Source organism: Opisthocomus hoazin, chromosome 19, assembly GCF_030867145.1.
Source record: "Opisthocomus hoazin isolate bOpiHoa1 chromosome 19, bOpiHoa1.hap1, whole genome shotgun sequence".
Taxonomy (NCBI): domain Eukaryota; kingdom Metazoa; phylum Chordata; class Aves; order Opisthocomiformes; family Opisthocomidae; genus Opisthocomus; species Opisthocomus hoazin.
The window spans coordinates 9,388,813-9,416,807 of NC_134432.1; the positions used below are offsets into that span (position 1 = coordinate 9,388,813).

The following is a 27,995-nucleotide window of genomic DNA, read 5'->3' on the forward strand; positions in this document are numbered from 1 at the left end:
CCCACACAGGACCTCTCCACTCCTCGGCCCCTGGGCAGGCTCGCTATCCCAGGGACGCTGCATGGCTCCGCTCTCCTCTTTCTGGATGCCCTTCTCCCCCAAGCAGCCCCTTTCTCTTGGCCCTGTACTGCTTCCTATGCTGTCCATGCAATGAGAAGATAACTTCCCACCTGAGATGGTGGGACTCCGCTCTAAACCCTGCCCTGCAGACCCTCAAGCCCATCCCATACACTCTCCCATCCCATTCAAAGACCTTCTCCTTGTCCCTCACTGCACTACAGGGATGCACCGTGCATCTCCCAGCTGCCGATGCCAGAACCGCGCCGGCACTGGACACCAGTTGCCCCAGCTCAGCCGCGCCGGTGAGCGAGAGGACAAGAGCTTTGGCCAGATCTCCACCCAGCCACGTCCCTCCAGGGTGGAGGGGGAGGAAGCACAGAGGCCGCTCGCTCCCGGCCGCCTGGCCCCCGAGCTTGGCTGGCCTGCGCAGGGGCGTGTGTGCGAACAGGGCTCTTCCCTCTCGCTTTTCCTTTCCATCCTGCACTTCACCGTCCAGCCCGGCGAACGCGGAGCCCGTCAGCCCAGAAAGCTGGGACTGCTTCCCCATCTCTCCCCCCCCTCGTTAGCACTGTCACGTCCGTCCTCCGGCGCTGCCACCCACGCCCAGGCTGAAGCCTCAGTCCTTCCCTGAGGTTTGATGGGGCTGCGCTGGGCTGGACGAGCTTTTGGACGGCTGCAAGGACCTTTCCAGGACAGACAGATGATAATCCCTTCGCAACAGGGCTAACACCTCTACAGGTCGTGTCCTGGACATTTTCTCAGCTGCCACTAAACGCAGCGGGAGGTGGAGCTCAGCAGCAGCAGACAGAGAAAGCGGTGCTGTTATTTTTGGGATTAGGATGCAATCTCCTCCAATTGCTTTCCCTTGCCCCTACCCCAGTCCCTCCTGGCCCAGCCACAGCTCAGGAACTCCTCAAACCCCCCAGGCTTATCAAAGAGCATCAAAAGGTGCCGAACCTCGAACCTCGTCAAAGGAGAGGGGACAGGAAACAACGGGGAGGGGGTTCCCGGCTCCTATTGCCTGCCCGATCTCCAGCCTGCACCTTGGCAGACATTCACCTCACCTTCCCCTCAGCTCGGTTCTCCCCTTTCACTTCCCCGCCCTGGCTAAGCCCCCAGCCCAGCAAGGCCAGCCTAACTCAGACATCACCTTGGTTTTACCCCGACGCGGCTCATGGGGGGATTCCCACCCGCCAGTGCCGAAAGGGGCTTTGTGCTGCATGGGATAATCCTGGGGGGTGGTGATAAAGATCTCCTCATCCCCATGGAAATCGAGCCATGTTCCTCACATACCTCCACTAATTCAATTTTACACTGTGTGAACAGACCTGCCAAATCTTTATTATTCTTTCTTCTTGAGAAGTTCTCAGCAGAGGGGTATGGCGGGCAGAGGGGAGCGTGGGGGGCACGAGGGAGGGGTAGGCTCCCTCCTGCCTCTCCTGAGCCTGATCTCTGCAATAAATAGTCATGCTTGGTGCTCTTCACGCATGTTTTAGTTACTCTCCTTTCAAAACACAGGGCTGAGAATGAAGAAGAGAAGTCTGAGGCCAATGCATAATTGCTTAGAAACCCCTGGGGCAGGAGGCAGTGGATTTTGGATTTAGGTGAGTAAGGGACAAAAGCCCCCAGAGAGTATCCTCTGCAGTTCTGCTAACATAGCTTAGCCTGGCCTGGCCCACAGCTTGTCCCGCTCTTGGTCTCCAGTCCTGATGTGCCCCAGCCAGGGCTCCCAGCCCCCCCCCCCCCCCCGCCCCACGCACAGGTCTAAGCCCTCTCCTATGCCAGGACCCCCCCAGCGCACCTTGGTCCTGACCCGCGCTGCCGCAGCCGTGCCAGCGCTCACCCAGGGCTGCACATCAGCATCACCGCGCCTGTTCTCCCCAGTCCCTCCCAGCCAAGCCAGGGCAGTGGGGACACCGGGGGCTTTGGCACACACCGCTGCTGCGAGCGCTGGTTCTGTGGCAGCGACCGGGATCTGTGGGCAATGATTGGGAGCAATAAAAATGCTGCAAAAAGTCCTTATCATAGAATCATAGAAAGGTTCGGGTTGGAAGGGCCCTTATAGATCATCCCATTCCACCCCCCTGCCATGGGCAGGGACCCCTTCCACCAGCCCAGGGTGCTCAGAGCCCCGTCCAGCCTGGCCTTGAACCCTGCCAGGGAGGGGGCAGCCACAGCTTCTCTGGGCAGCCCGGGCCAGGGCCTCATCACCCTCATGGTGAAGAATTTCTTTCTTACACCTTATCTAAACCTACCCTTTTGCAGTTTAAAGCCATTCCCCCTTGTCCTATTGCTACACGCTTATAAATGTGTTATGATGTTCTACAGCTACTTGTGGTTTGCAATAGCATCTGCAGCTAAATCGCTCTGTAAAACCCTGATCAGTCACACAACACCTTACACAAGACAGGGACTGGTTGCAATTGCAATGCACGGGTGCAAGAAAACCAAAGAGGTGCCTCCGAACAGGGGTCATCTTTTAAAGTCCGCACATGAGAAGACCCATTCAGGGGATACGCACAGGCAAACCGCCAGCTCGGAGTCACTCAGTCTGCAGATATCCTGGATGGGCAAATACTCACAACAAGAAAATGGGTTTTCACGGGAGACTTGGTCTGCTGGAGCCCTAGGTGTGATCCAGCACCCGCGGCTGACACTGGAAAGCAGACGGGAGGTGGCCTGCTGAGCCACCAGGACGGGAAATCCAAGCCTCTAACTGCAGCTCTCCTCCCCGCACGGGGACAAGCCCCCCAGATGTGGTCACCTTCACGTGGTGCGGGACGCACATGAAGGCAAGCCATCATCCAGAGCCAGGACCAGGTACTCAGTTTCTAAAGGAAATCCGATTTTGAGCCCTTTCTCTCAGAAATTTATCCCAAATGGAACACGGATTAATGAATTCTGCCAGCAACAAAATGCCGCTGTTCAACCAGAGTTAGAAATAGAGTGAATCAAGACACACAAATTTGAAGACCCTGATGGAGCCACTAGTGAGCGTGTACAAATCTCCTCGAGTTCCCAGTTGTCAGAGATGAGAGGCAGGAAGGGGATGAAATTGGGAAACTAATACGTAAATACAGTTATTAGATATAAACACACAGAAAATATGGAATTCGGTATTGTTTGCAAGATTAAAAAAAACTATACGGAAAAATTGATAAGGTCTAACATGCACAGAAAGGGGAAACTTCAGGGTATTTTTCAATTAATTATTTTACATGTTATTGAAGCTTTTTATACCTCCAAATGGCAGGACCTACACTAAGTAGTTGTAATATTTCCAGTCAAACTGGCTACTTGAAATGCATATTAACAACGTGTTGAAGTCTGATTTAGCTTTCACATTCAATAACTCGGGCTTTTTTTCCTTCTCTCTGCCCTTTTTTTCCAATTTTGTTATGAGATTACCCATTAGTTTTCCTTTAAACCTTAAATTACTCTTATGCATTCTCTGCATTAGTTCCACACTGAAGCTATTTGTTTGGGATTAGTTATACTTACCTAACTTGAGGGGTGCTGGGAGGATTACTGGCACTTTGCAAAGGGCTCTGAGAGTGGAGAGCACTGTCTAAATGCTAAGCATTACGAAGGCAGATGAGCTATTTACTGACCCCAGTTGGTAATACCCCCCCTCCAAATTGGAAGCAGAAATTGAAAGAGCAGATCCCTTTTCTGGGAGAGACAAATAGCGACAGAAGGCCAAGCCAAGGTCCACAAATAAAAGAAATCCTAAAACATCACTTAAGGTCAAAAAAGGGCTGGGTTTATGCCTGGTATGAACAAGCCCTGCGCAAGTGGCAGGACCCAGAGCGTGGGCAGGGAGGCTGCCGGGGTGCAGGAGGCAAACCCACACCTTGCGGGATCTCCCTTCCAGCCTTTGGCAGCGCTTCCCCAGCCTCCATGACACAACCCAAACACCCAGACAGCTCGTCTGGCGACGGATCGCAGCCGGGCCCTTCAACAGAGAGGTAGACCGAGCTCCTCCTCTTTACAAAGACAAGTTATACCATTGCCCAGCAAAAGGTCACGTTGCATCAGTATTCGATCATTTCATCTTACAGAAGGACCTTGAGGTCCCAAGACAGATCAGGGTCTTGCTGGGAGAGATTTTATTATACACACACACGAGCCAGACAACTCTGGCTTCAAATACTGTCACCGTCATAGTCCCACATCAGTTCTGTACAAACACAGATCGCAAAAAATCCCACCCAGATCAATCCACGTCTTCACAAATTCACCATGACCGTGCTCATCGAGGTGGGGGAGTAATAGGAGCACAGCTCCTTCCCTCCCCCAGTGCAGCCACTGCACCCCGCACCGAGAACTGAACCCCTCCCAGACACGGCCAGAAGAATCCAGACGGAGATGGAGGAATAAGGGAGAGGGGCGCGGGGATGAGGAGAAAACCAGCTGTCTGTACACATGGCAGCTTTGTGGGAAAGTTTTGAGAAGAGCTTTGAGCAAACATGACGAGGGGATGGGGAAAGTGCAAGAATCCTTGTTTAAAAGCCTGTTACAGAGACAATAAAACTTAAAGTGCTGGGAAGAAACTCAAGAGACATTGAAGAGGTCAACAGCAAAGCCAAGCAGTGACAGACTGCTGAATACTGGCCCCAAGCCCTCCCACTCCCAGGTCCTCAGCTCCTGGCATGGGCAGAGAGGGAAGAGGCAACCGAACTCTGCCGGCGAGAGCCTCCACGGGGAGGCACACCCCAGGACAGCCCCGCACCGCAGGGCTGAAAAGGACGATAAAGACAGACCATCTGGTTTCTTCATCTTCCTACCGTGATTTTTCCCATTGTGCCGGCGCTTGGTCATCAAATTGATTAAAGGGCCACAAATCACCAACATCTTGCAGTTGGTGGGGCTGTGGCAATTTTGGTGTTGGTTTGCTTGCCAGTGCAAACAAAGAGCTTGAACTGCTACACTGGAGAAGTGCTTAGATCCATTGGAGATTATTTTCTGGTAAGGGCCATAGAAAATTATTTTCCAATAACTGAAGATTATTTTCCAATAAGGTCTTCCCACCTGGCTCAAGACTCTGGCCGCTCTTTGCCGGACGCTGTGGCCAGCCAGCAGCAAGCAGCACCGTGTGTTGCAACCCAGCTACCTACAGGGCTCATTCCCAATGCCAAAGACAGAGTGGAGGAACACTGACCAAGCAAGCCACGGCAAAAGGTTGTCATCTGGTCTGGGGGCGAGCCGCTTCACAAAAATCAGACAAATGCTGCAGCTGCATTACCCAACCTCCCAAGCAGAGAGATGGCAAAGACAAGCCAGGGGAGAAACTGTTCACAGTCAAACGGAACTGCAAGGGGAAGCAAAAAGCAATGCCCCGAGTGTATTCCGCGCTGTCACCCACGGAAAGCTTGCAGGCTCCTGGCTGGAGCTGTTCGTGCTCGGCAGCGCAGAGAGGGATCCCTGAGAAGATGCGAGGCTGCCACTGTGCATGTGGGATGAGGGGGGGAGCTCACTGCGAGGGACATGAAGATGCAAATGGGGGAAAAGAATCTCAGAAGTGGAAATTTGTGTCAAAAGAAAACAGGACAATGAGCTTGGTGGGAGGTGATGGGGACCTGCGGGAGGACGGACCGGAGGAAGGTTGTGTGGGCAACCAGAGGGGTATGATAGTGTGTGAGGAGACAGGCAAAACGGGCAGAGGTCTTGCACCTCCCAAATCAGCCATCGGACCAGGATGACAGTAGGGAATGGTCACTGGGATTAGCTGGTGACTACTGGAGGACTCTGTCCAAAAGCTGGTCCTTTTTTCCGCCTGTTTCCTCCTCCAGGTATTTCAGCTGGCCTAACGAGGTATTACCTCCCCTACCAAACCACACCTCACCAAGTATTTCTCCAAAGTGGAATTTCGCAGGAAAAAGCACAAGCACCAAGAGTGCATCCTCTCAAAGGCAGCCTCCACCCCACAGCTGGACACTGCCACCCGGATGGGAAACCTGGTCCACAACCAGCAGAAAGAGAGGAGACAGCACCCTCCAGCCCCCACACTTCACCCGCCGGGGACCCAGCTCCTCTTGAATGTTCTTTTCCCCAGCCAAAACTATTCCATGAATTTGACCTTAACTTTCGTAATAGTTTGGGGGTGATGAAGATGGCATTCTTGACGTAGCTAATGTTTGTGAAAAAAACAAATGGAAAAAGAAATAAATAAGCAAACACCCGGCCGCAGACCGCACTCGGTTTTGCTGTGGTTGACATTTACAGCCTACAGTAGCCGTGGTGAGGATGACGAGCCGGGGCAGGCAGCTGAACACTAGCAGGCTCCTTTTCTGGAAGGGCCAGCTTGGCTCTCCAGGTCATCACAGTGATGGGATGTGCTTGCCTAGAGACTCTTCTGGAAAGGCATGGGGTTAATTTGTGGGGGTAATGGCTTGGTTCAGCCTTTAATTCCCTCTGGCAGAGCTGAAGTCCTGTTTGCCCAGTCTGCATGACTTCCTACCCAGCCTCAGGCAGGTCCCTCCACTCTCCACTCCCCTCCATCTGCTCAGACTGTGGGCAAGGAGCTGCCCCAACCCACCCCATGCCTGGTGCAACGGGGCTGTCACCCCAGAGGGGACCATTGGCCCCTAACAGACCCGTGACGCTGGGTGGAGGACTCTTGGGAAGTGTTCTCTCACACAGAATCAGAGGATGGTCGGCGTTGAAAGGGACCTCTGGGGATCATCTGGTCCAACCCCCCTGCCAAAGCAGGGTCACCCAGAGCAGGCTGCACAGGACCTTGTCCAGGCGGGTCTTGAATATCTCCAGAGAAGGAGACTCCACAGACCCTCTGAGCAGCCTGTGCCAGGGCTCCGTCACCCTCAGAGGGAAGAAGTTCTTCCTCATGTTCAGCTGGAACTTCCTCTGCTTCAGTTTGTGCCCGTTGCCCCTTGTCCTGTCACTGGGCACCACTGAAAAGAGTCTTAATTATTCATGAATCAAGACAAGCTTCCTAACTGGGAAAAGGAAAAACTCGCTGGAGATCAGCTGCTCAGGATGCCTTTTGCTGATTGCTCCTGAGAGCAGAGAGAAGGGGTATGCTCCTCGCTTTCTCTGCAAGCTTTCAGAGCACGGAGAACCGTGTTTGTGAGATAATTTGGTGGTCACAGAGGACTGGGTTTTATTCCTGAATTGAGAACTGGCTATTAAACATCGTTTAAAGAACAAAATAAAAATAAAACAGCAATTTCTTTTTTTATTCTCTTCCTATCATCATCATTAACCTTCTATCTGCATAATCTCCCTCTGTCAAGGATCTTCAATCGAGTAATAAAATTTTAGTACTTGAACCTTATCAGTGCTCTGGAAGGGAGTATTCTTCTCATTTCAGAGAGAGGGAAACCAAGGCACAAAGCACTGAAGTGACCTGCTCAAAGTCACACTGAAAATTATGAGTCGAGCCAGGAAGAGATTCCCCAGCCCCGAGCCCCGGGAGGCAGCGTGCCCACAGGTACGCCGCTCTCTCAGGCCAATTAGCTTTTATGGAAACGTTTAAGGAAACATTTCCTTTCACAGACTCTGCCTGCTAATTTACTCCCAAGCTTTGTCATCCGTGAGCGAAAATGTCTCGGTTTTAGGCTGTCATGGAGCAACCCAGCCCCTTCCCTCGCTCGAGACAAGCACGCTTTCAGCAAGTAAAGATATCCGACAACACAGAGCACCGCGCTACGCGCTGGTTAAGAAAGGGCTGGGAGAGGTTTTCCTGTGGGTCCCTGCCTACTAATTAAGTCTGATTGCAGTGACTTCGTCAAAGCAGAGGGCTTTGCACAGAGACACAGCCATGGGGCTCTGGGTGCGGAGGCACGCTTTGCTTCCCAGCACGCTGCTCTGCTCAGGTCTGCTCAGCCTGGGGGGACAGAGCTGATTTTTCACCTCAATCCTCCATGTCCCAGGCCCTGCCTTCGCAGGACAGGCAGGGGACGGAGAGAGAAGGGCAGAAAGGACGGGAGCGGGCGAGCACGGGCGCAGGAGTAGAGCAGCCCCTCGTTTGCTTCCCATCCCTCTCCACTGAGAAACGGTTAATAGGTTGCAAGGTTTCCACCCTTCCAGGACGGAGCCTTTTCCTCCCCTTTCGCGTGCCCCTTGCCTTCCTCCTCCCGCGACTGGGAAGCTGCGACTGCTCCACACCGCTGACACCTCGGCTGCTCTGGAAACCCATGAACTGCTTGAGAAAGGTCAGCTGGCAGCCGATGCGCCCTTCTGCTGCCTCGGGCAGTGCAGGAGCCCCCTCTGTAGGCAAAGCCCCACGTTTACCAGCATCCTCTGCTTCTTGACATGGGTTTTTATTTTACGGCAACGTCCCCTCTTCGTCCAGCCCAACCCAAACCCCAGTTCGGGGCCGGAGGGAGAGCGGGGCTCCGTGCCAGCCGGGATCGGGTCTCTGCTCCACCGCTCGTTAATAGTTGGCCCCGTTACACGCAACGCGAACCGAGGCTGGATATCCAGCAGGACAGCAGATTTGCCGACAAAACAGCTGATGTCTTGCCAGCTTGATGTTGGCAAAATAAAACAAGCACGCCTCTGTGCAGCTCTGGGCTTTGGTACGTCTCCTTGGTCCAGAGCTGCCCTCTCTCCAACCTCTCCAAAGCAGTCACCTACTTTTCTCTGGTCTCTTGCCAAACCCAAGCTCCCCAGTGCTGCACAAACACTTTCCCAGCCCACATTACAGGGGCCCTTGGTGTACTCCTTCACAGCGCAACAGAAGGAAACCATCCACCCCCGGCACCGCTTCTCCATCCTCTCTCTTGTACCTCCTCACCCCAGCACTGCACGTCCCCCAGGTGAGGCTCCCCAGCATCACCACAGCTCCCTCAGACCACAGCCTTAAACCCAGCTCTGGTTCAAAATGACCCTGTTTCGTCCATTCAAAATCATCCTGCAGAATTCACCCCCCCCAGCTCCTGCTGGGGCCAGCAGTGAACGTGGGGCAGATCAGCACCAGCCTGGAAGTCACAGAGGCAAAATTCCTGCCTGGATGCAAACAAGCTCCGTCCTTCCCCACAAAAGGGAGCCTTTTTGGGGGTGGGAGGTTGGCAGCTGAGTCAAGGGCTTCTGGCAGCTGTTATCAGCCACTACTCCTACGAAACAGTTTGACCCCAGCTTTTACAAAAATGTGTGAATTCGCCGGTGTTTACTGCTCTGTCCTCACCACTCGCAGTGCCTCCTCCTCCTCCGAGATGCTCTGCCTGTGCTCACTACATCCTTTTTCTTTTACAGCCAGCCCTTGCACACCCCTCCCGCTGCTCAGCTGCACACCCCGCGTATTTGCCAGCAGCCTCGTCAGGCTTTGCAAACCCAGAGCAAGAACCCCCATTTCAGATGGTTTCTAGCTGGGAGAAACACATACTCTTACCCACGCCAAGCCATGCTATCACTCACGCAGACATGAGCCCCGTGACAAATGGGGGAGGGGGGGTGTAAAATTAGAAAGGAAGATGATGAAGATCTACAGCCAATTTTTAGGCACCCTGAAATAACTTCATTCCGCTAGTGTCCCAGGAGCACTTCTGTCCGAGACGTAACATTACTCATTTTCATTTGGAGAAGTTTCAGCATGGAACAAAAATATCTCAGGCTCAGTAATGAGGCAAGAAATCGTGCTTACGTAGCTGAGGAAGTAACATCACTCAGCTTCGCTGTTCTTGCAGTGGAAGAAAAATGATTGGAGAATAAATTAATCCTAATAAATGTAGGATTCTGATCAGGCATACATAACCAGCCGTGTGTCTGCAGGATGAGCAATTGATGAAGTCATTGCTTCAAAGGTGCCTTGATGCAATTAGTCACTTGTAGAACACGCAGCAGCGGAGAAAATCCCACTCCTTTTGTTAAGAAGCAACAAAATGCTCCTTGCATTGGAGTGATTTATGGGTTACGGTGCAGCAAAATTAGAGCACACGGCAATTAGGGTCGTTCTCTCAGAGATTAAAGGCTGGGGAGAGATGAGTGAAAGGACAGAGAGTATGCAGAAGGGCCAGATGAAGGCAAAACGCCAACGCCACATTTCTGTGCTGTTGGGTTTTAAGAGGGATTATTTCCCCTTTGCACAAATCACTGCGGAGGGAAAACGGGCTTCCCATGTAAAACTGGTGCCACTGAAGATGAATCCAGTCATCAATCACCAGCATGAGTATCCGTAATTAGAGCTGCCAGGAGTCACAGGAGCAAGAGTCAAAGGTTCTAACAGGATTACGGACAGAGCTGGATTGTTTTATGACCAATATTAGCAGATAAAGGGAATCTATCACACACTTGAGGAGGTCAGCTGATGAGCGCGGAGGGCAGGGAGGAAGACATCTCCCATCCCCAGCCCTGCTGCCCGGCTTCAGTCTCCACTGCACTGTCCCTTGCAGAGAGGAGGGCAGAGCTTTGCCCCAGCACCCTCCTTGCAGGGCACCCCGGGGGGAGAGGACCCTCGCTGCAGGCACCGCAGCACCCGGGGTGCAGGACACCCCACGGCCGAGTGCCGGAGGGAGCTGGCTGACCCGGCCGTGCCGAAGCGGGGTCGGTCCCGGTGCAGCTCGGCGTGTTCCCACCAGCTGTTTGCAGCTGGAGGATGCAGCAGATGCCGAGCAGCTGACCCTCGCGGCGCACAGCTGGGGCGAGCGGGGGGTGCCTGTCCAGCTACTCGCCTCCCGCCTTGCCCAGACGAGCCGGTGGCTTCCCCATGTCCCCCCCATCACAGGCCGCCTCTCCGGCTCACACGCTCCCTCCTCCAGCCCCGCTCTCAACAAGCCCCGGCATGCCTCTCCGCGGCCGCCCGCTTTCGGGACAGGAGGGAGCTGGGGCCAGCAGAGCAGGCGCCAAAAGTCCTCCCGGCCCCCCTGAGAGGGGAACACGCAGCCTCTCTCATGGTCCAGGGGCCCCAGTGCCCAATTTAAAGCAGCTATTGCTGCTTCTCTGAGCTCATCCTTGAGGACTGGAAAAGGTCCTGGAGCTTTCAAAGAAAGCTTTTCAGCTTAAACAGGGTCTTGTGCCTTTGTCCCCAGAAAGCAGGGTACCAAGATAGGGCTGTGCTGCTGGACACCATCACATCATGCTGGGAGCATCCAGCAAAGGCAGCTCCATCAGCCGTCGGGCTGCAGCAGGATCCCCGGTGAAGTCAGGATGCTGGGGGGGAAACAGTCCCCATGGGTCCTGCATGCTGTCCCCGCAGGGTCTGGCACACACCAGGGCACCCAGCTGGGGTGGCCATCTCCCCACCCGTGAGAGCTGTGCACCACGATGGGGCAGACGCGATGGCCTCGCTGATGCCTGGGGGCAGCTACCGCTCCGGCTCGCCTTCGTCCCCAGCAGGACAGGCACATGGGCCTGGGTTTGACAGCCTCCATCTACCAAGACAACACCAAGGTTTTCTAGAGGAACTGGAAATTGTTATCTGAAAATAATGTGAAGTCTAGTGTGAACTTTTGAGGCCTGAGAGAAGATATCACAGTAAACATTAACCACAGACCCCTTGCTCTTAACCGTCTCTTCTGGACTTAGAGTCCATGCACAACTTTTGGCTGTTACTGCTGGGTGCCTCAGTTTCCCAGGCCGCACAATGCAGTTTGTGAGATTTATCGATTTCCACAGATGATAGCACAGGATAAAGGAAAGCCAAGCAGTACCTGTGCTTGCGTACAAGCTCTCCTCTCGCAGCACAGCCATGCTGCTAGCGCCTGCACTCCCGCCTTCAGCATCCTCACGTATGGGCACACATGAGCGTGCTACAGAGGGGGAGATGGAGAGTGGGGTCCCCAGCCACACCTCAACACCCCCGACTTCACCGTCACCCCGGGCACGCGTCCAGGGCCAGCACCAAACCAAAGAGTGAGCCTCAGTAAAGCCAGCAAATTGATCTAGCTCCATAGGACCATGGGGTTCTCTGGAGCTGAAATTCAGATGTTCTCAGAGGGGTAACACCCATAATGAAGAGGCCATGCCCAAGGACAGCCGAACCAAGGATAGCAGAGTGACTGCAGGGGCCTGGCTGCTATGTAGGAAGAGCCAGTGCTGTGCTCAGAGCTCCAGTGAGTATTTCCTACCCCAATGCCACCCTATTTCATCAGGGTGAGTCATCAGACCACCACAAAAAACCTCAGAACCTTGCTTCTGTAGTCGTGATCAGAAACTTCCTTTATTAAATTAATGACCATCCCCTATCTGTCATCTCACTGTTAATAAAAAGAAACGAGGGCTGGAAGGAGTGCTGCAGACCAGTGCCTGGAACCAGGCTTGTATCAGCAGGACGCGTGTCCAGCAGCGCTGCAGAGCTGCTCCCGGACACGGCACGCAGGAGCGGGGGGAGGTATTAACCCCCACACCAGGCAGGTCTCCAGCAGCAGCGTGGTGGGTTTCCCCTCGGGATGCTACTTCAGTGCGGCATCCCTGATCAGTACAGCTCTGAAACACCGCTTTGGCCACAGGGACAAGCTCATCTCACTGGGTCTGGCTGGGCTGACACGACATCCTTCCTCAAACACCTCTCTCACATGGGACAGATGCAAGCACGCCCTTAAACGCTCGCTGCTCCAACGATCCCCTCTTTAATGTATCAACCTCTTCCCTACGACTGGCATGGCACATGCTAGCAAGGAGAAAGATCTTACTTGGTCCAAACAACACCAGTTCAGAATATGAAGCTTTTTTCTCTCCCAGGGTTCCTGGAGACATGACACCCATTTGAAATAAGACATTCTCTCCTCTGCAAACAAGCCCCAGCAGCAGGTCAGCACTGCCCACCCCTCCCTCCAGCAAAGGAGAGGTCACAGTCCTGTTCTCTGGAAAAGTGGGATTACAGGGCTGGAAAGAGTTCAGAGACAGTCGCTCCCAGCAAAGACCAAGTCAACCCGATGCCGGGATAAGACTGCTCCTTGACCCCACCACGCAGGCCCCATCAGTGGGAACCCAGCAGGGAACGCTGCAGAATATCCACTCCACCTCCCATAACTCAAACTAGCCACAGCAGTATTTCCTATTATGTCTCCATAACCTAATCTGACCCCCTCTAGAGTCTCCAGATTAGTATCTGAGAAAATCCCAATTATAGGGAGGAAAGGTTTATCCTATCTAAACAGCATGAACTGTAACATAGACCCAGCTGCCCCCTCACTCCTAAGAGCCAGATCTCAATCCCCAGCAAGCTGAACAAACTGGGAAGAGGTCACGGGGGAGATGGAGAGGGTCTCCCCCTGCTCTTGTAACACATGAAACCTGCAGGAGGAGCTGCTATTTTAATTGGCAAATCTGCTAAATCAAGGTTTAATCCCTCTCCATTTTTGCTTAACCTCCCTCACACCAAAGCAACATAGGGAAGAGATACGTGCCCCACTTCAAGCCGCTACCCAGCAAGAGGAGTCCCCATCGTCTTGGCAAACAGGGAGGCAGGGGACGATGGTGCTCAGGTCACACAGCACACACAGCCCAGCCTGGGAGACGCAGGGACAAAGGGCCGGGACCACCACAGACTGGCTAACACAGATGTGTTGGAGGAACGGCGCAGGTTAGAGCAGCCTTGGTGCTGGCAGGGCAGAGCAGGATCACAGCCCAGCATGACTGCAACAGCCCCACAGCACCTCCTGCACTGGGCTCGAGAAGTGTCCAACAGGACAGAATTGGCTGTCCCAAGGCAACCTTTGTGCCTCCTCGGATCCCATTCCCATCCTTCTTTCCTTCCAGAGAAGCATGGAGGGATGCTGCCTAACTTTTTGGATTGTACTTCAGCCACCTGACAAAACTGAACGCATGGGAAGCCTCCACAGCAGCCAGAGGAGTGGAAAGCAGATTCCCCATCCCGTTCCGGATCTCATCTCAGGCTTTGCCTAGAATGAGAGGAACATGCAAAATCTCCAGAAAGATCCTAATCTGGCAGGGAATCCCGGTCTGGGAGTCACTCAGAGCCCATCTAAAGGGAAGACCCCTGTTTTCTGCTCAACAAGCACGCCCAAGTTTCTGCCCAGAGCAGGGTTGTGTTGCATCTACAGATGCCGCACAGCCTAAATTTTCCAAAGAGCTCAGGGCTTCATTGCCAAGCGCCAGCTTTGCAAACACAGACTGAGCTTCCCTCCAAATTCCAGCCACAATTTATTGATTAGAAAAGCCTGTCTAGTCAATAAAGGCTCCCATGAAAAGGTTCCACCGAACTGCACTCACATGCCATGACCCATCTGACTGCGTTAGCAGCCTTCACTTTTGATGCTTTCTGACAAGATGGATTTGTGGCCTTGACTCTTCCAGATCAGGGGAAATTTAATGCTAGAGGATAAAATTACAGACCAGTAAAAAACCTCCATGACTGGTCTCATTAACTGCCATTAAACTTCTTAAATAAGAACTTCTTATTTAAGTTTATTTAAGAAGTTCTTCACTGAACTTCTTATTTAAGAAGTTCAGAGCCTTCTTAGCTAGAAGAGAGCATCTACAGCTGTCCTTCGCCTTGAGGGAGAGGTAGCTCTGAACAGACAGCACAAAGCCCTTGGCAAACACTGTGCTTTTAAAGGGCATGACATACTCGTGGCACCAGCCAGGCTGCTCCGTCCTCTGCAGCCAGCGGGGAACGGGCAGACAGTCCCAGGTCTCCACCTACGAAGCGATTTGGGAGGAAGCACAGATAATGTCCAAGAGGTGTCTGGGCAGATAAAAATAAAAAACCTGGAACAACCATATGGAAATGTGAATTAATGAAATGTTTCAGCAACTGACTCAACCCTAATCGAGAGCTGAGAACCCTCCACCTCCCTTCTGCTTTCCAGGATACAAAAATGACACTGGTAGGTGGAAATAACTACAGCTGTCCCAGTGGGAGAGAAATCAGTGCTTCACAGTGAGCGTAATGGCCAAAATTAAGCACTTGCTTGGTGCTATTACACAACACATCCCAGGAAGCAGCTTCCAAAAACTTGACCTTCTCTTCAAAGGCTTCTTCTTGAATCATCTTTCCTCTTGCTAACAAGTGAAGTGGATTCAGCACTCCAGAAAGGTACTCTGGGAGTTGGAAACATCTTCACCCATGCGCTAGTTACAGGGGAGACAGCGGCGACAACAGCTTCCATGCAGTAGCCCTGCCCAGGCTCCCTGCACACAGGCGTTCGCAGATGAAGCTCTGCTGCATTTCCATCCCCAGCACGTAAGCGAGCTAGTCCTCGCCGAGTGGTGGTTGTGATCAGCCGAACACCTGCCCACCGAGAAACCTGCTGAGGGCCACCAGGCAGATCACCAAGGAACAAGAAGGTAGAGGCAACCAAGCAGCGAGCAGAAGGCTGGCAATCATGGGTCACCAGCTCCTGATCACCAGTAGGTCTTCTCTACTTCGGTGATGTTCAAGGACCTCTTCTGAAGATGAGTCACACAGATGCTCCCCAGAAGAGCTGCCTATCGCTCCCAGGCTGAGTATGAACCTTCCTGACCACCAGCATCACCGCGCTGAGAGCAGCAGTCTGGTATCGTAGACAGAACTGCTCTCCCAAAACCAGCAGAGACTGTGGTCTGTTCTCCAAGCCTCAGTTCGTGATCCACCAGCTGCAGAGCTTAAGTCTCCTGGGCCAACTTACAAATCAGAAGTCATCTACAAAAATTGCACCTTTGCTAACAGAGAGCTTTGCCTCCACAGGGCTTTAAAGAGGTAGTACCATCACCCACACTCCAGATCATCAGCATCTGTAACAACTGGTTTGAACACTCCTGCTTTAACATCCCCCACACTTCGTTGGCACAAATTAAAACTCTGGACGTTCATGTATTTACCCAGCACCTGCCTGGACCTCAGGCTCCTGCAGCTTTCCAGGGACCTCCTGTTATTCTCTCTGGTGCCCAGCCTGTTTGGAAGTCAGGACTCTAAACACGATTTGAAGGAATGCCACAAGAGCGCAACCTGGTCGTACCGAGAGTGCACCGACTCCTTCCCAACAGGCACAGTACTTGCTCTGGCCAGACAGTTTTTTCCTCCTCTTCTTCCAGCCCATCACTGGTTTCACATGACAGTAGCAGCACAGCTTGCAGACAAGAGGGTGTGTACTGGAAGTGACGGTTGCCATAGCTATATCCATACAGCCCCGGCCATCCAGACACGTCAGAACGATGCTCTACAGAACACAGTTAGGAAGTTATAAATAAGATACTCTCAAGCCTCAATTCGGAGCACAGCTTGCAAGTGTACAAAACACTGAGCCTTCTGGTTTGACCTCTTTCACTTTCTTTTATAGACACGCTGGGTATTCAAAGACTCCTCTGCAGAACAGCGTTGCTCCAGAGAAGCCTGTAACGCCGGCATGGTGACATGCACAGGTTTTATATAACCACACTCTCAACATCCGTACACCATTCTGCCCAGTCTATTCTCCAGACACCCTCCCCAGCTTACCTGCCAGCTCTTCTCCACACCAGTGTCCCGTACACACAGGGCCCTAGCATGCTAGAGGGCTCTGACCAGGCTGCCACCATCTGCATTCTCCTGCTCTGAGGTCTGCGTGATCTCCAACAAGCTCATTCAGCAGGCTGTGTTTCTGTTCTCCTCCTTTCTTTGAGGATTACTAGCTACCTCTTCTTATGAACATGACCACTGCCTGGCCAACGCAACGCAGGAGCGGCCAGGATCCTTGGATGTTGGGAGAAATAATGAAGTTTGGGAGTCTCTGCTTAGATCTCACCTGTCCTTCTGGGACTTGGCGCCTTGTGACCGACAGTACCGCTGCTGCACGAAAGCAAGTGAGTGGTGAACTTTGCTGTATACTTTGTCCAACTAATACCCCACAGTAGCCCCAAGCACATTAACCCGGCTGTAGAACTGGCACCACAGAAGAGACAGAGGAAACCGCAGCATTAGAGGCTACACAGAACAGGACAGCAGTCGAAGGGCTGGGGGAGCAGTAGAGCCTCACGATCCTTTCACAATTTGCTAGCGGCAACGCAGAGCAAGCACCGCATTGTGGCAACGTTGCATTCGCGCTCGCTATCACCCTCAACCACAGTGACAGCCAAAGCTGCTTTGTTTCTCCGCATCTTCCCAGTTCTACCCACTTGGATACTAAGGCACAGGCAGGAGGAGACAGCTTCACGGTCGGGGAGCGCAGCCATCGCGTGGGTACAGGGCTGACCGCCTCGGCGGTGGGGAAGGACTGGGAGCACGGCGTAACGCAGCCGTGAGCTGGTGGGTCCTGGCAGAGCAGAGAGAACAGGGCAGGGAGCTGGAGGGATCCGGACTTGCACCTCCTCTGCTCTCAGAGGCCAGTACTGCTCGATGCTGAGGGCCTTGTGCCGAGGTTAATTCACTGCTCAGCTTTTGGGACCTCGGGAAAGGCGTTTTATCTCTGTGTCTTGCTGTTTTCCCTCCATCTGCACAGCAAGTGAGAGCCCCTCGCATGCCCTGCGGGAGGAAGGGTCTGATGTACAAACAGCAAAGCGCTTTGAGAGCCTCTTGCAGCTCCCACACCGAAGCCACCGGCCCCACGGGCCCCCTCGCAGGTGCATGGCGACACCCCCAAGGCTCCCACAGACAGCCGGGGCCCGGGGGGAGCTTGGTGGGACCCCCCTGGCCTTGGCCAGGCTCTCTCCAACAGACACACTGTCAGGAACCCAGCAACACGCAGACACTGGCAAGAAAACTGCACCAGGGAGAGGAACATCGAGAGAGGGACCGAGGAGCTCCCAGAGCTCCCAAAGCATCACAGCAGCAACACGGTCACCACCCAGGAACAACGCAGCCCCCGCCAAGCCCACAGACCCCAGCCCGTCACACAGCAAAAGCGCAGCCCCTCGTCTTCCTCCAGCTGCTCCCAGCCCTGCTGTGCGCTACAAGCACATTCATAGCGCTTTTTTTATTTTTAAACCTTGCATTTTGCACACGCACAGCGGTCACCCCAACCTGCACTGACCTCCCACATGGGCCCCAGAGACAGTCCAGGTGGTGTGAAACCAGGCACTGGTCTGCCCATTCCCACCCGAGGACTTCACCCTTTGCCTTTCAGATGAAGCCTCCCACCTCAGCTCCTTGGTCCCCCACCCTAAAACCAGGGACAAGGATCCTTCTGTCCTCCTACCCATCATGGACTGGAGGATGTAGTGGTCCCCTTGCAGGACCGTCCCAGCGGTGGGGCTCAGCTCGCCCAGGGGACCTTCTAAGCCAGGACCACCACAATGAGCAACAGCGATACCCCAGGTCCCCCGTCCGGCACAGGCAGGGACACGGCCTGGCTACAGCAACCAGAACCGAGACATAAAAAGCACTTTACGCTGCGGTCATGTTATTCCCTCGTCCCTCCCCCCTCATCCCCTTCGGAGCTTCTTAACTTCAGAAACCTTCCTCCAGAGGAGTGTTGGAGTGACAGAAAACATTTTCCAAGCCTAATATCAGTTCCAGATGTTCACAGCCATTTCAGTTTGTACCTCACCCTGTAAAACACATTTCTCCCTCTCTCAAGTGCAGCGCCTGCTTCGTCCATGACATCATGCGCTGGCGGGCTCGGCCGCGCACACACACACGCGCTCGCGCCCTCTTCGAGAGCCCCATGTTCAAACAAAGAGCATCACTCAACTACAAAGCTGTCGCACACATGGAGTTATGAGTAATTTCCACAAGTTTTAATAAACAGTTTGGGATGTAATTGCTCTCCGCCTTCTCCGCTGGCTCCCGAGCGAAGAGCCGCTCGCTCCCCGCGCGCTGGTGTTGAAAGCGTGGTTTGTTTCGCACACAAGTTCACCTCCTATTAGCCTCAGATGGTCCAAGGGCCATGTTTTTCTAAGCACCAGTAATAAGGCTCTTTAAAAATCACGTACAGCTGGGGGCAGCCGACCCGTGCGAGCTCCCGGCTCCTTCCACCCCATCCCGCAGCATCACCGCCCTGTGCAGAGCCCAGCAGGGAGCAGAGGGGATGCCCGTTAGACCAGCCTCAAAACTCCCTCCTGACTCCTCTCCAAGAGTGGCAAATACTTTCTGGCTCAAGGAAAAGGCTACATCTTCCAGTTGCAAGGCAAGGGGTAGGGCCCAGGAGTTTTGCAAGGGTGAGAGACTGGAGGCTTTTGGGGGGCAGGAGGAAGGCAGAAGGCAGGTTAGGCAGGGGCCAGGTACCATCTACTTTGCCATGGGGCTGAAAGGCAGGTTGGCACAGCTCTAGCCCCAGCCAATGCCAGGAATCCCAAGAAGAAATGGCTACAACTGCAATAAAACCAACAACCCCCCATACAAGCAAAAATAACCCACACATCTAAACTCAAGAGATCCAAAGGATGAACAGCAGCAGCCTCAAGAGCCCTCAAACCTTGCAGGATCCTCCCAACCCAGCACTGCCATGCTCTGAAGGTACCCACGGTGCACCTCCCAGCAATGGAGCAACCTGCTCCTACCTGCCAGCAGCCAGGACACCAACGGGGAAGGAAGATCTGCCAATATCCATCCAAAGCCACCCAAATTTCATACCCCACAGCCCCCTCCCAAGGCTTCCTTCTTCTCGGGTTGACTTATTGTTTCTGTGGATGCTGCTCAGATGTGATGGACATGTGCTGCAGCATGATGGGTGGGTGATGGTGGCAAGGGGATACACATGGTAGGATTTTTGGACGGGCAAAGCATGGTACCAAGTGAAGAGAGTACCATGAGAGCTTTGAGAGCTGCAGCTGTCAGCACCTACGCAAGGTATTTGCAAGAATCAAGTCATCTGGTATTAGAGGCCTGCAGGGTAAGAAAGGAATGAAGGCAGGAATGTTGTTTGGTTATAAACAACATAGGAAAAAAAAATAGAGATTGAGGATTGGCTTTTCTCTTTAATTATTAATGGGGTCATTCTGTCCCAAACAGTCCCCCAGAGCAGGGAGAGGGGAGGGCAGCTCCCCACAATGAATTCAATCACCTGTCAAACACATGGCAGTCATAAAAGGAAAATAATAATAATAATCTGTATTTCCTACTCTGGCTGCCAGGCAAAGATCCAGCCACTTCAAAGGAGAAACCCCACATTTCCCCAGTCTGGCCTCACCTGACCGACGTGTGAGCAATCTGGAATCCCCATCCAAAACAAAGCCCCTCCTTTGGTGGCTTGTTTTCTTTCGCCGTTACTGGAGGGTGCCCCTCCAAGATAAAGAACAAGCCTTCTTCCATGCCGGGAAACTAGAAACATAACCCAGGGGCCACAGCCACCTCGGGCAGCTCTGGAAGGGGATGCTGGCAAGGTGTTGGAGAAAGCTCCTGTGGGACAGGACTGGTGTATGAGCCAGGAGTCAGAGCTCCTTCTTGCGGGGGTCTCCACAAACGGCCAGGGCCTCCCAGCATGTGGGGCTCTGGCTCTCTCCAACAGGAAAAGGCCAGCTCGTGTAGCACAAAAAAATTTGGATACGGCGGTAAGAGAGGCTGCAGAAGCAGAATAGATGGGCCTGAAAAGAACAGAGAGAGTGAAAATGTCCCTGTGGCCGTGAGCTGGAGTCATCTGCAGCTCATGGCAGCAGATGGCTTGGCTCAAAGGGTCTTACAAAATCAGTGAGGAGAGGCAAAAAGCCACCACCGTAAGCTGAGAAAGCTTCTGAGCAAGACCTAAGGACTGGCCATGTGCAACTCCCAATTTGGTTCGGAACGACCTTCCTGAGATTGCCTTGCCAACAGAGAACCACAGACAACCGTCTTGCCAGGACGTCCAGGAAGCCCCGGCAAGACCACTTGAGCGCAGCGACGTCCCCCCCTCCAGTGCCAGCCTGTCCCCACCTTCAGTCTGGTCCCTGGTCCTTGCAGGCAGCCTGGACATGTACAGCTCACTTAGGCTGACCAGACTCCACCTTTAAACAAATGAGGTTTCTAATCACGCAGAGCTATAGCTGTTGCAGAGCTTTACTCCAATGCCAGGTGGAAACCTTCCTCCTACGTTCCCTTACCTAGCAGGGCTGAAATTAGATACTGCCAGCACCTGGGAGAAGAAGCCTTCCTAGAAAGGCACATCTTTGCTTCAGTCAACACCACTGGTATGCCACATGTCACAGAATCAGAATCACCGAATGTTTGGGGTAGGAAGGGACCTCTGTGGCTCATCTAGTCCAACAGCTTCTTTAACAAGCCACATCCAAAATCCTCAAGCAAAAAGCAGCAGGCGGCTTTGCCTGGCTTTCTACACAGCAGCAGCACCACTCAAGGTCTCAAGTGCTATTTTCTGAAACATAGCACTGATTCACCCAAACCAACCCCCCACCCTTCACAGCCCTCCTCGCCCAGCAGCTCCTGGAGCATGGCTTGAATTGCTGACAAAACCTTTGCGAGGGACAGAGCACTCAATCCAAGCCTGAGCTGGGAACCAAGCTCCAGCCCAGGGAAGTTTCAGGTTCCTCTAGAGAAGTTCTGTGCTGCTTAAATGGTCTCCCTAAACATTGCAGGCTTTGAGTTACTTCTATACGTGTGCAAGGCAATTTACAGTGTCCTTTCAAAGGCTAGCATGCAATGCAGTACCCACTGGGACAGACCAAGAGTTGTTGAGGGCTGACCTTCCTCTCACCATCCTCTAGCATTTCGGACTGATCAGATCAAACAGTCACTTCAGGCAGAAACTCCAACTCACAGCTCTCCGATCCAAAAAGGGCAAACCACTTCTTTCTGCCACACCACGTTCTTGTATTTTCCCTTCCCCTCAAACATCCATGTCTGCAGAAACCTCTCTGAGAGGAGCTTGCCCCCGGCAGCCACACCCACCTGTGTAGAGGTCTGTGTCCGTGTACTCATCCACCTTCTTGTGCTGCAGGACGTAGTCGGACACCTTCGTCCCAATGGCAGGCTGCACGTCCAGCCACTCCAGAGAGACCACGGTGCTGGAGGGCTCCACGTTTGGCGAGAGCCGCAGGCTGGGCAGGAGATGGGAAAGAAACCAAATAAGGCATCAGCTCCCTTGGGGGGAGGAATCCACCTCTACAAGCAGCACAACCCCTGGGCGGGCTCACGCTCCTACACAGCGATGGGTGGACAGACCCACAAGGACAGTAGGCACGCAGGGAGAGTGGGTAGGTGAGCACAGAAGAACTTCCAGTTGAAGTTCAGTTGGGTGCAGCCTACTCAATGTGTGTCCTTACCTTCCCCTCCTCCTGTAAGAGCCTAGGTCATGCAAATGCAACCACACGACCCCAGATATCCCATCTACAGGAGCCTTCACCTCCCGGGAGAATGACTGAACTTCAGCAGCCCTGGGGGGAACTGAGGACCAGCTGCCCAGGAGCAAAAGAGAAGGGGAGGATCCAGCTTGACCTTTATGGCACCCAGCAGGGCTGGGTCTGCGGGAGGGGAGGGGCTGGGCTGCATCGCCAGCGAGCAAAGGAAGGAGGGAGAGTAGGGGCAGGTGTGGCTCTGCATTGACCCAGCTGCAAATGAGCAGGCCCCTGATGGGCCCCTGATGGATCCCATCCCTGATGGGCTGCCCTGCCCAAAGCAGGGCAGCTGTGCGGGAGCTCCTGCCCGGCTCAGGCCCACACGGGTAGGAGCGAAGGCAGAGCAGCTTTGTGTTCCTGGCCGTGCTGGCACAAAGGCGTCCGCTCTCTTTGCACGGGGGTAAATGACACCACCAAGTACAGGGCTATGGAAAGTCCGGCTCCAAACATAGGAGCGTGTTTGCTTAACTCAGGATGGGAAATGAATCCCCTCCGAGGATACCGGCTCGCTGGAGCCAGTCTTCCTGCTTTCTCAGCTAATTCCCCATCAGTTTGCTCTTGCTCTGACAAGCCACAATGTAATTCCATTTCTTTCAGCATTTGAAATCCCATTCTACAAGCCCTGCTAATCAGGTGATGAAAATCTATAAGGAAACCTTCCAGGGCCACAGCCGGAGCCAGGATATCCTAAAGGCATCAGTCACACAGCAAGGAGCGCTGGACTGCGGCCCCGGGGCTCGAGGGCGAGGGGAAGAAGGTGCCCATGGGCTCAGCCTGCGGGAAAGGGGCTGGTGCCAGGGCCGTGACCCGCGGAGGGGCTTGCACCCATACGTACACAGGTGGAGGGAGAGGGCTGCAGTTCGGGAGTCCGTTCTCGTCGAAGGCGTTGAGGTCACACCTGCACCAGTCTTCGATAACATCGCCTTTCCCCGAGCACCAGTATGAGCTCATCAGGGCTCCCTTGAAAGCCTGATGTGAGAATAAAAAGCGTGAACACGTGCGCTAAAGACTCGGTGAAATCCGGCCAGCGGCTCGGCCGAGCATCAGGGGTGCGTGTGCGCAGAGTCCGGGATCGGGAAATACTGGGGTGGTGGGGGTCCCCCCAGCTCTGCCATGGACTCTCTGCGAGGCCCTGGGCAAGTCCCTTCACCCCCCTGTGCTGTAGCTCCTGCAGATCGAGTGATGCTGGCTCATCCCTGGGAGCTGCTTCTGCTGCGGGGACGGGGAGTGTGTGCACGATGCCTCGTACAGAGGGATCTCCTGCGACGGAGGACTGAGCTGCCTGAAGAAACACGAACATAAGCCCGTTTCTGTCACCAGACATCATATGTAGGGTACCTTTACTCTGCTGCTGTGCGCAGCGAAACTCTTCCCCGTGCCCATCCCATAGCTCTTTCTGTCCCCACGAAGAATAATTTCTGCATGCCCAGCAACACAGACCACTTCCATCCCTCTCATAGGTTTGTTATTTATATGAGCTGCCCTCCTGCAAGCAAACTGCTGCTTTATTCACTTGCATAAGCAATACTCACAAGCAAAACAGCAGTACCTGGAAGAAAAACTACAAAATCCTGTATAACACTTGCAGGGTGTTCCCAGTCGTGCAGTCTCCCCTCCACAGGCTGTCCCCAGCCGGACCAGCAGCCCTCCGGACCGCTCCTAACGACACCAGTGGATCCCCAGAGTAACAGCTTCCCATCTGCTGGGGTCTGAGGCTGAAACACTCAGACTAAATTCCCAAAGCCCTCCAGGTCTAACCCAGCGATGTCTTCCCTGCGCTCATCCTGCAGCTCGGGGCCATCAGCGTCGGTCCCCACGTTGCAGGACAGGGCATCCCTCGCTCCGTACCCTGCTGTCGTTCAGGCTTCGTGGTGACTGCTCCTGCTACCTTTGCCTGTCGTGTCTAATTAAACCTCCAGCTTAGACAACAGCATCTCTCCCCGTACGCACACATGGCCAACGTTCAACCCGACCCTGCGTAGCCACAACACCCTGCTGGAATAATCATAACCCCAAAACTTCATCCGCTAAAACAAACCCCTTTGTAATGCTTTTGACCTTCTAAAAGGCACATTTCGGGGCTGAAACGCCTTCGCAGGTCCTCCTCCACGCCGAGCAGCTTCGCTGCCGGCCTCTGCGCAGCCCCGCTCGCAGCCGCACTATTCCGCCCTTTCAAAGCCGCCTGCGGATGCCTGGCCCGGGCGATATCGCCCGCACTGCCAGGTTACGCCTTAAAGATAAAAACCTGCCCTTTGAGGAGGACAGGGACGGCTCCAGCGCTGCGGCATTTAGCAGAAAACTCTAGGAAAAGCGCCATGCCAGGGAGGTTTCTGAAAAGAGGAGATATAAATAGAGCCTGACGTCAGGGCTCCCATTGTCCGGGGTTTTGTCGCTCGCCCCAAACACCCCGAGCGCCTTTAACGAGGCGCCTCGCCTGAAACATTTTCTGCTTCCAGGCATTTACAAAATGGGACTGTTCCAGAAGGGAAAGAAAAAAAAAATAAAAAAGGAAGGAAAAAACATGTGAAAGGGAGAAAATGTGACGTTATTTTATTTTGTTCTTTAGAATGTAATTGAAGTTCTGGGCTGGAAAGGGCATCACAAAGTAATTGGAGAGCAGGGAAGACACAGAGATGGATAAATCGGTGCAGACACACTTCTGCAGAGGGCAGCGGGTCTGTGCAGGACAGAAACAGAAGATGATGCACACGGATGGATGGGGAAGCGCGTGCTCTCCCCAGCAAGCGGGACAAATACGTCTGTTGTGCGTACGCGTGTGCACAGGCGTGCGCCATGTGTGAAGACAGACGTTGGATGGTCCCTGGGGGGTCACACCGATGGCATTGCTCCGTTGTCACCCTGGCCCCGCTGCTCTGCACGGCCCTTCCCCGCACACCCTCAACCCAGGGAAGAAATCCCACCCGCCCCATCCCTGCCCTTTAGCCAAATTCAATAGTCAATTCCATCCTATTTTCTTTTTTCCGATGGCAAGTGCAAGGCTGGATGAGCAATCCCCTCTGCTCTGCCTGCCCAGCCTCGCGCACATTTTAATTAGATCCTGCAGGTACCCAGCCGGCATCTGCCTTGTGTCAGCCTCTACACAAATGAGGTTAGCTAATCGATGCGTCCTTCAATTGCACTCATTAGGGCGAGCGCACCTACGCGCACTAACCGGGTTACTCAGCGAACAGCCGGCCCCCGCTCCGACTTCCAGCCCCCGGCTAACAGCGGGGAAGGGCCGGGGTGGCCAGGCAGCCAGGACTTGCCTTCCCTCACTTTCCAGCAGGATTTCTAGCCGGTGGCTTCCAGGATTTTCCCCTCGGCGCTGGGGAGCGCGTATCGAAGGGTGGGGAAGTGGCACGAGCGAAGTGGTGGGGGAAACGGGTAAGACCGTGCAGAAAGAAGGGATGAGGCTCCCTGCACAAAGATGTTCACCACCACTTTAGAAGGCTCCACACCCTCCGTGGGGACACCAGTCTGCTCCATGGGAAGACGCGCTTGCTCCGCAGAAAATCCAGGACAAACGGAGGGTCTCCGTGACCTTTGAGGACTCTGTGGTCCTCCCAGCCCTGAAGCCAGGTATAGCTTTTGCTGTGGTTCACACACAGCCCGCCCTTCCCTCCCTCGCCTCCCCCAGCTGGCTCCAGGCTCTGGCTGCAGTGGCAGAGGCTGCTCTCGGGCCCTGGCAGAGATCAGCAGTCGAAGCCACCTTCCTTTGCAAAGGCCACAGCTTTACCCAGCCCAGTCCCAAAGGCACGCTGCAGGCATGTGCTCCTCCACAGGTGGCAACCACAGAAAACCTCTCCTTCCCCTTCTCCTTCTGACAGCATGGCCCGGGAGGTACGGGACTGCTCACACAAACTGAGGAGAACAGCAGCTGCCACCCAAACCAGGAGCCCAAGGGCACAGGAAGACCAAGAGCAATGGACCAAGGATGTAGTGAAGGTGCCAAGACCCATCCCATGGGCAGCTGCAGCCTTTGGGAGAGCTGCAGGTGGGAATGCCCAGCGACCTCCCTGGTCTGTGGTGACTGAGGATTGCCTTCCCCTTCTGCCTTGGAGAGGGCACCTCCACATCTCCCATCCTTCCCTGCTGCCACGCTCAGCAACGTGCAGCAAATGCTCTCCTCCCTGCCAGGAGACAGCGTGTACAACACAACCATCTCTAACATAACCATCTCCAACACCACCATCTCCGCATCAGATGCTTCGCCACCGTGGTCACACCAAGCTACCAAGCTGGGAAAACCCAGTGAGCTCTGGAAACTTGAAGGGCTTCGCAGGAGCAGCCCTGCCTGCTGGGGATGGCAGAGCAGCCCCCGGCACCCCATCCTGCGCTTGCCAACCGCTCCCCGGGATCTCAACACCCCTCTGTGCCCTAAGGCAATTTTATCTTTCATTTAAAAGTATCCAAATTGTATTGTTTCCCTGTGAGTCAGCCCATTTAGTTTATGTCCTTCAGTGCCAGAGGGGAAATTTATGAGATGAGAAACTGGCTCGAAACGTTTATTTTCTAGATGACGAGTCATGCCATTAGATATATAGCATTATGAATCATAGGAACAGCATCTAATTTGCTCTTAAAGGTATAATAGGTCTGACTCCCCACACCCATACACACACATATACTGGATTGATAGTTCCCCCATAGGATGGCTAGTTCATTTGTTTTGACACAAGCAAGACTTACAGGACCATAAAGTCCCATCTTACCATAAGTTAAGCCTATTCATAAAAAAAATATTAGGGAAACGAATGATCAGCTAAGCACATTTATCCTATACTCGATTGCATATGGATCTTTCTCCTGTTGTTATTTGTGCTCAGGGGGAGGCCATTTGGCCCCGTTTTATGGCTTAGACGCTCTGCAACAGCATATAGAAGAACATTTCCTTTGTCCTCTGTTAGACCCGGCTGATGGAGGGAGAAGCATTAAGTTATTTCTGACTGTGGGTTTTCTGCTGACATCCCTGGAGAGGAAAAATTATAGGACATGAAGCAACATTTCAGATCAGCATTTGCAGGACTCAGCACGCACGGCAGGGGTGGGTGTTTCCAGCTGGGGTACTGGGAAGGGCGTGAGTTGGGTGCTCCTCTGTGAACACCTGGTCTTCTCCATGGCTGGCAGGGATACGAAAATGCGGCTCAACTGTTTCTCCAATTCTAGGTTTCCTTGTGGTTGATACACACACCTCAGTTTCTGGAAAAATTAAAAAGGAAATACAGGAAGATAAAAAAAAACAACCACACTTGAACACGCAGGCTGGACAGAGATGTGCTGGAGATACTGGAGATGATCTAGATACTCGCATTTTGGTACATCTTGGGTTTTGTGCTGGTTTCCCTGGTCTTTGTTTGCTTGTTTGTTCCTCTTCTTCTAAATGTAGGAGGAAAGGAGGAAGAGTGGAAGCAGGCTGGGTCACGCCAGCAGACAGGCTCAGCCCCACGCCCAGGGACACAGCAGCCAACGGAGACATTCTGTCCCTTCCTGCTGGCAGGATGGAGACGGTGCCTGCACACAGGAGGAGGCAGATCCAGCAGACCCGTGCGTCCAGCGATGCCGTCCCATATGGCGCCTGACAGAACCGGGCCACCGACCGGTGCTCCCGGACGCTGCCGTGCCCCAAGCAGTCCGCAGGTAGCAATAGCATTACTGACTGTTCATAAAGGGAAAGGGGGCTATGGGATGGAGGCTCCAGCTGGGATTGCACAGCCTGAACGGGATGCTGCCATGATAATAGGGTGGCTGGAGGAAAAGCTTTCCGTGCCCTTACAGTAATGCTCAGCGCTGCTCACAGGAGATGAACACTGCTCCTCAGACTAGACATCTCTGGGAGGAAGGGGGGGGAGGTG

The 27,995-nt window shown here is 53.7% G+C and overlaps 1 protein-coding gene across 1 annotated transcript in view; it reads right to left on the reverse strand.

The window, feature by feature from the left end:
* ASTN2 (astrotactin 2) overlaps positions 1–27,995 on the reverse strand; it is a 360,893-nt gene that overhangs the window by 69,417 nt on the left and 263,481 nt on the right. Inside the window, exons 18-19 of the mRNA XM_075439778.1 lie at positions 22,979–23,112; positions 21,698–21,846 (exon numbers count right to left, since the gene is read on the reverse strand). Of these exons, the coding sequence (XP_075295893.1) occupies positions 21,698–21,846; positions 22,979–23,112 (283 nt within the window). The remainder of the gene's footprint in view (positions 1–21,697; positions 21,847–22,978; positions 23,113–27,995) is intronic.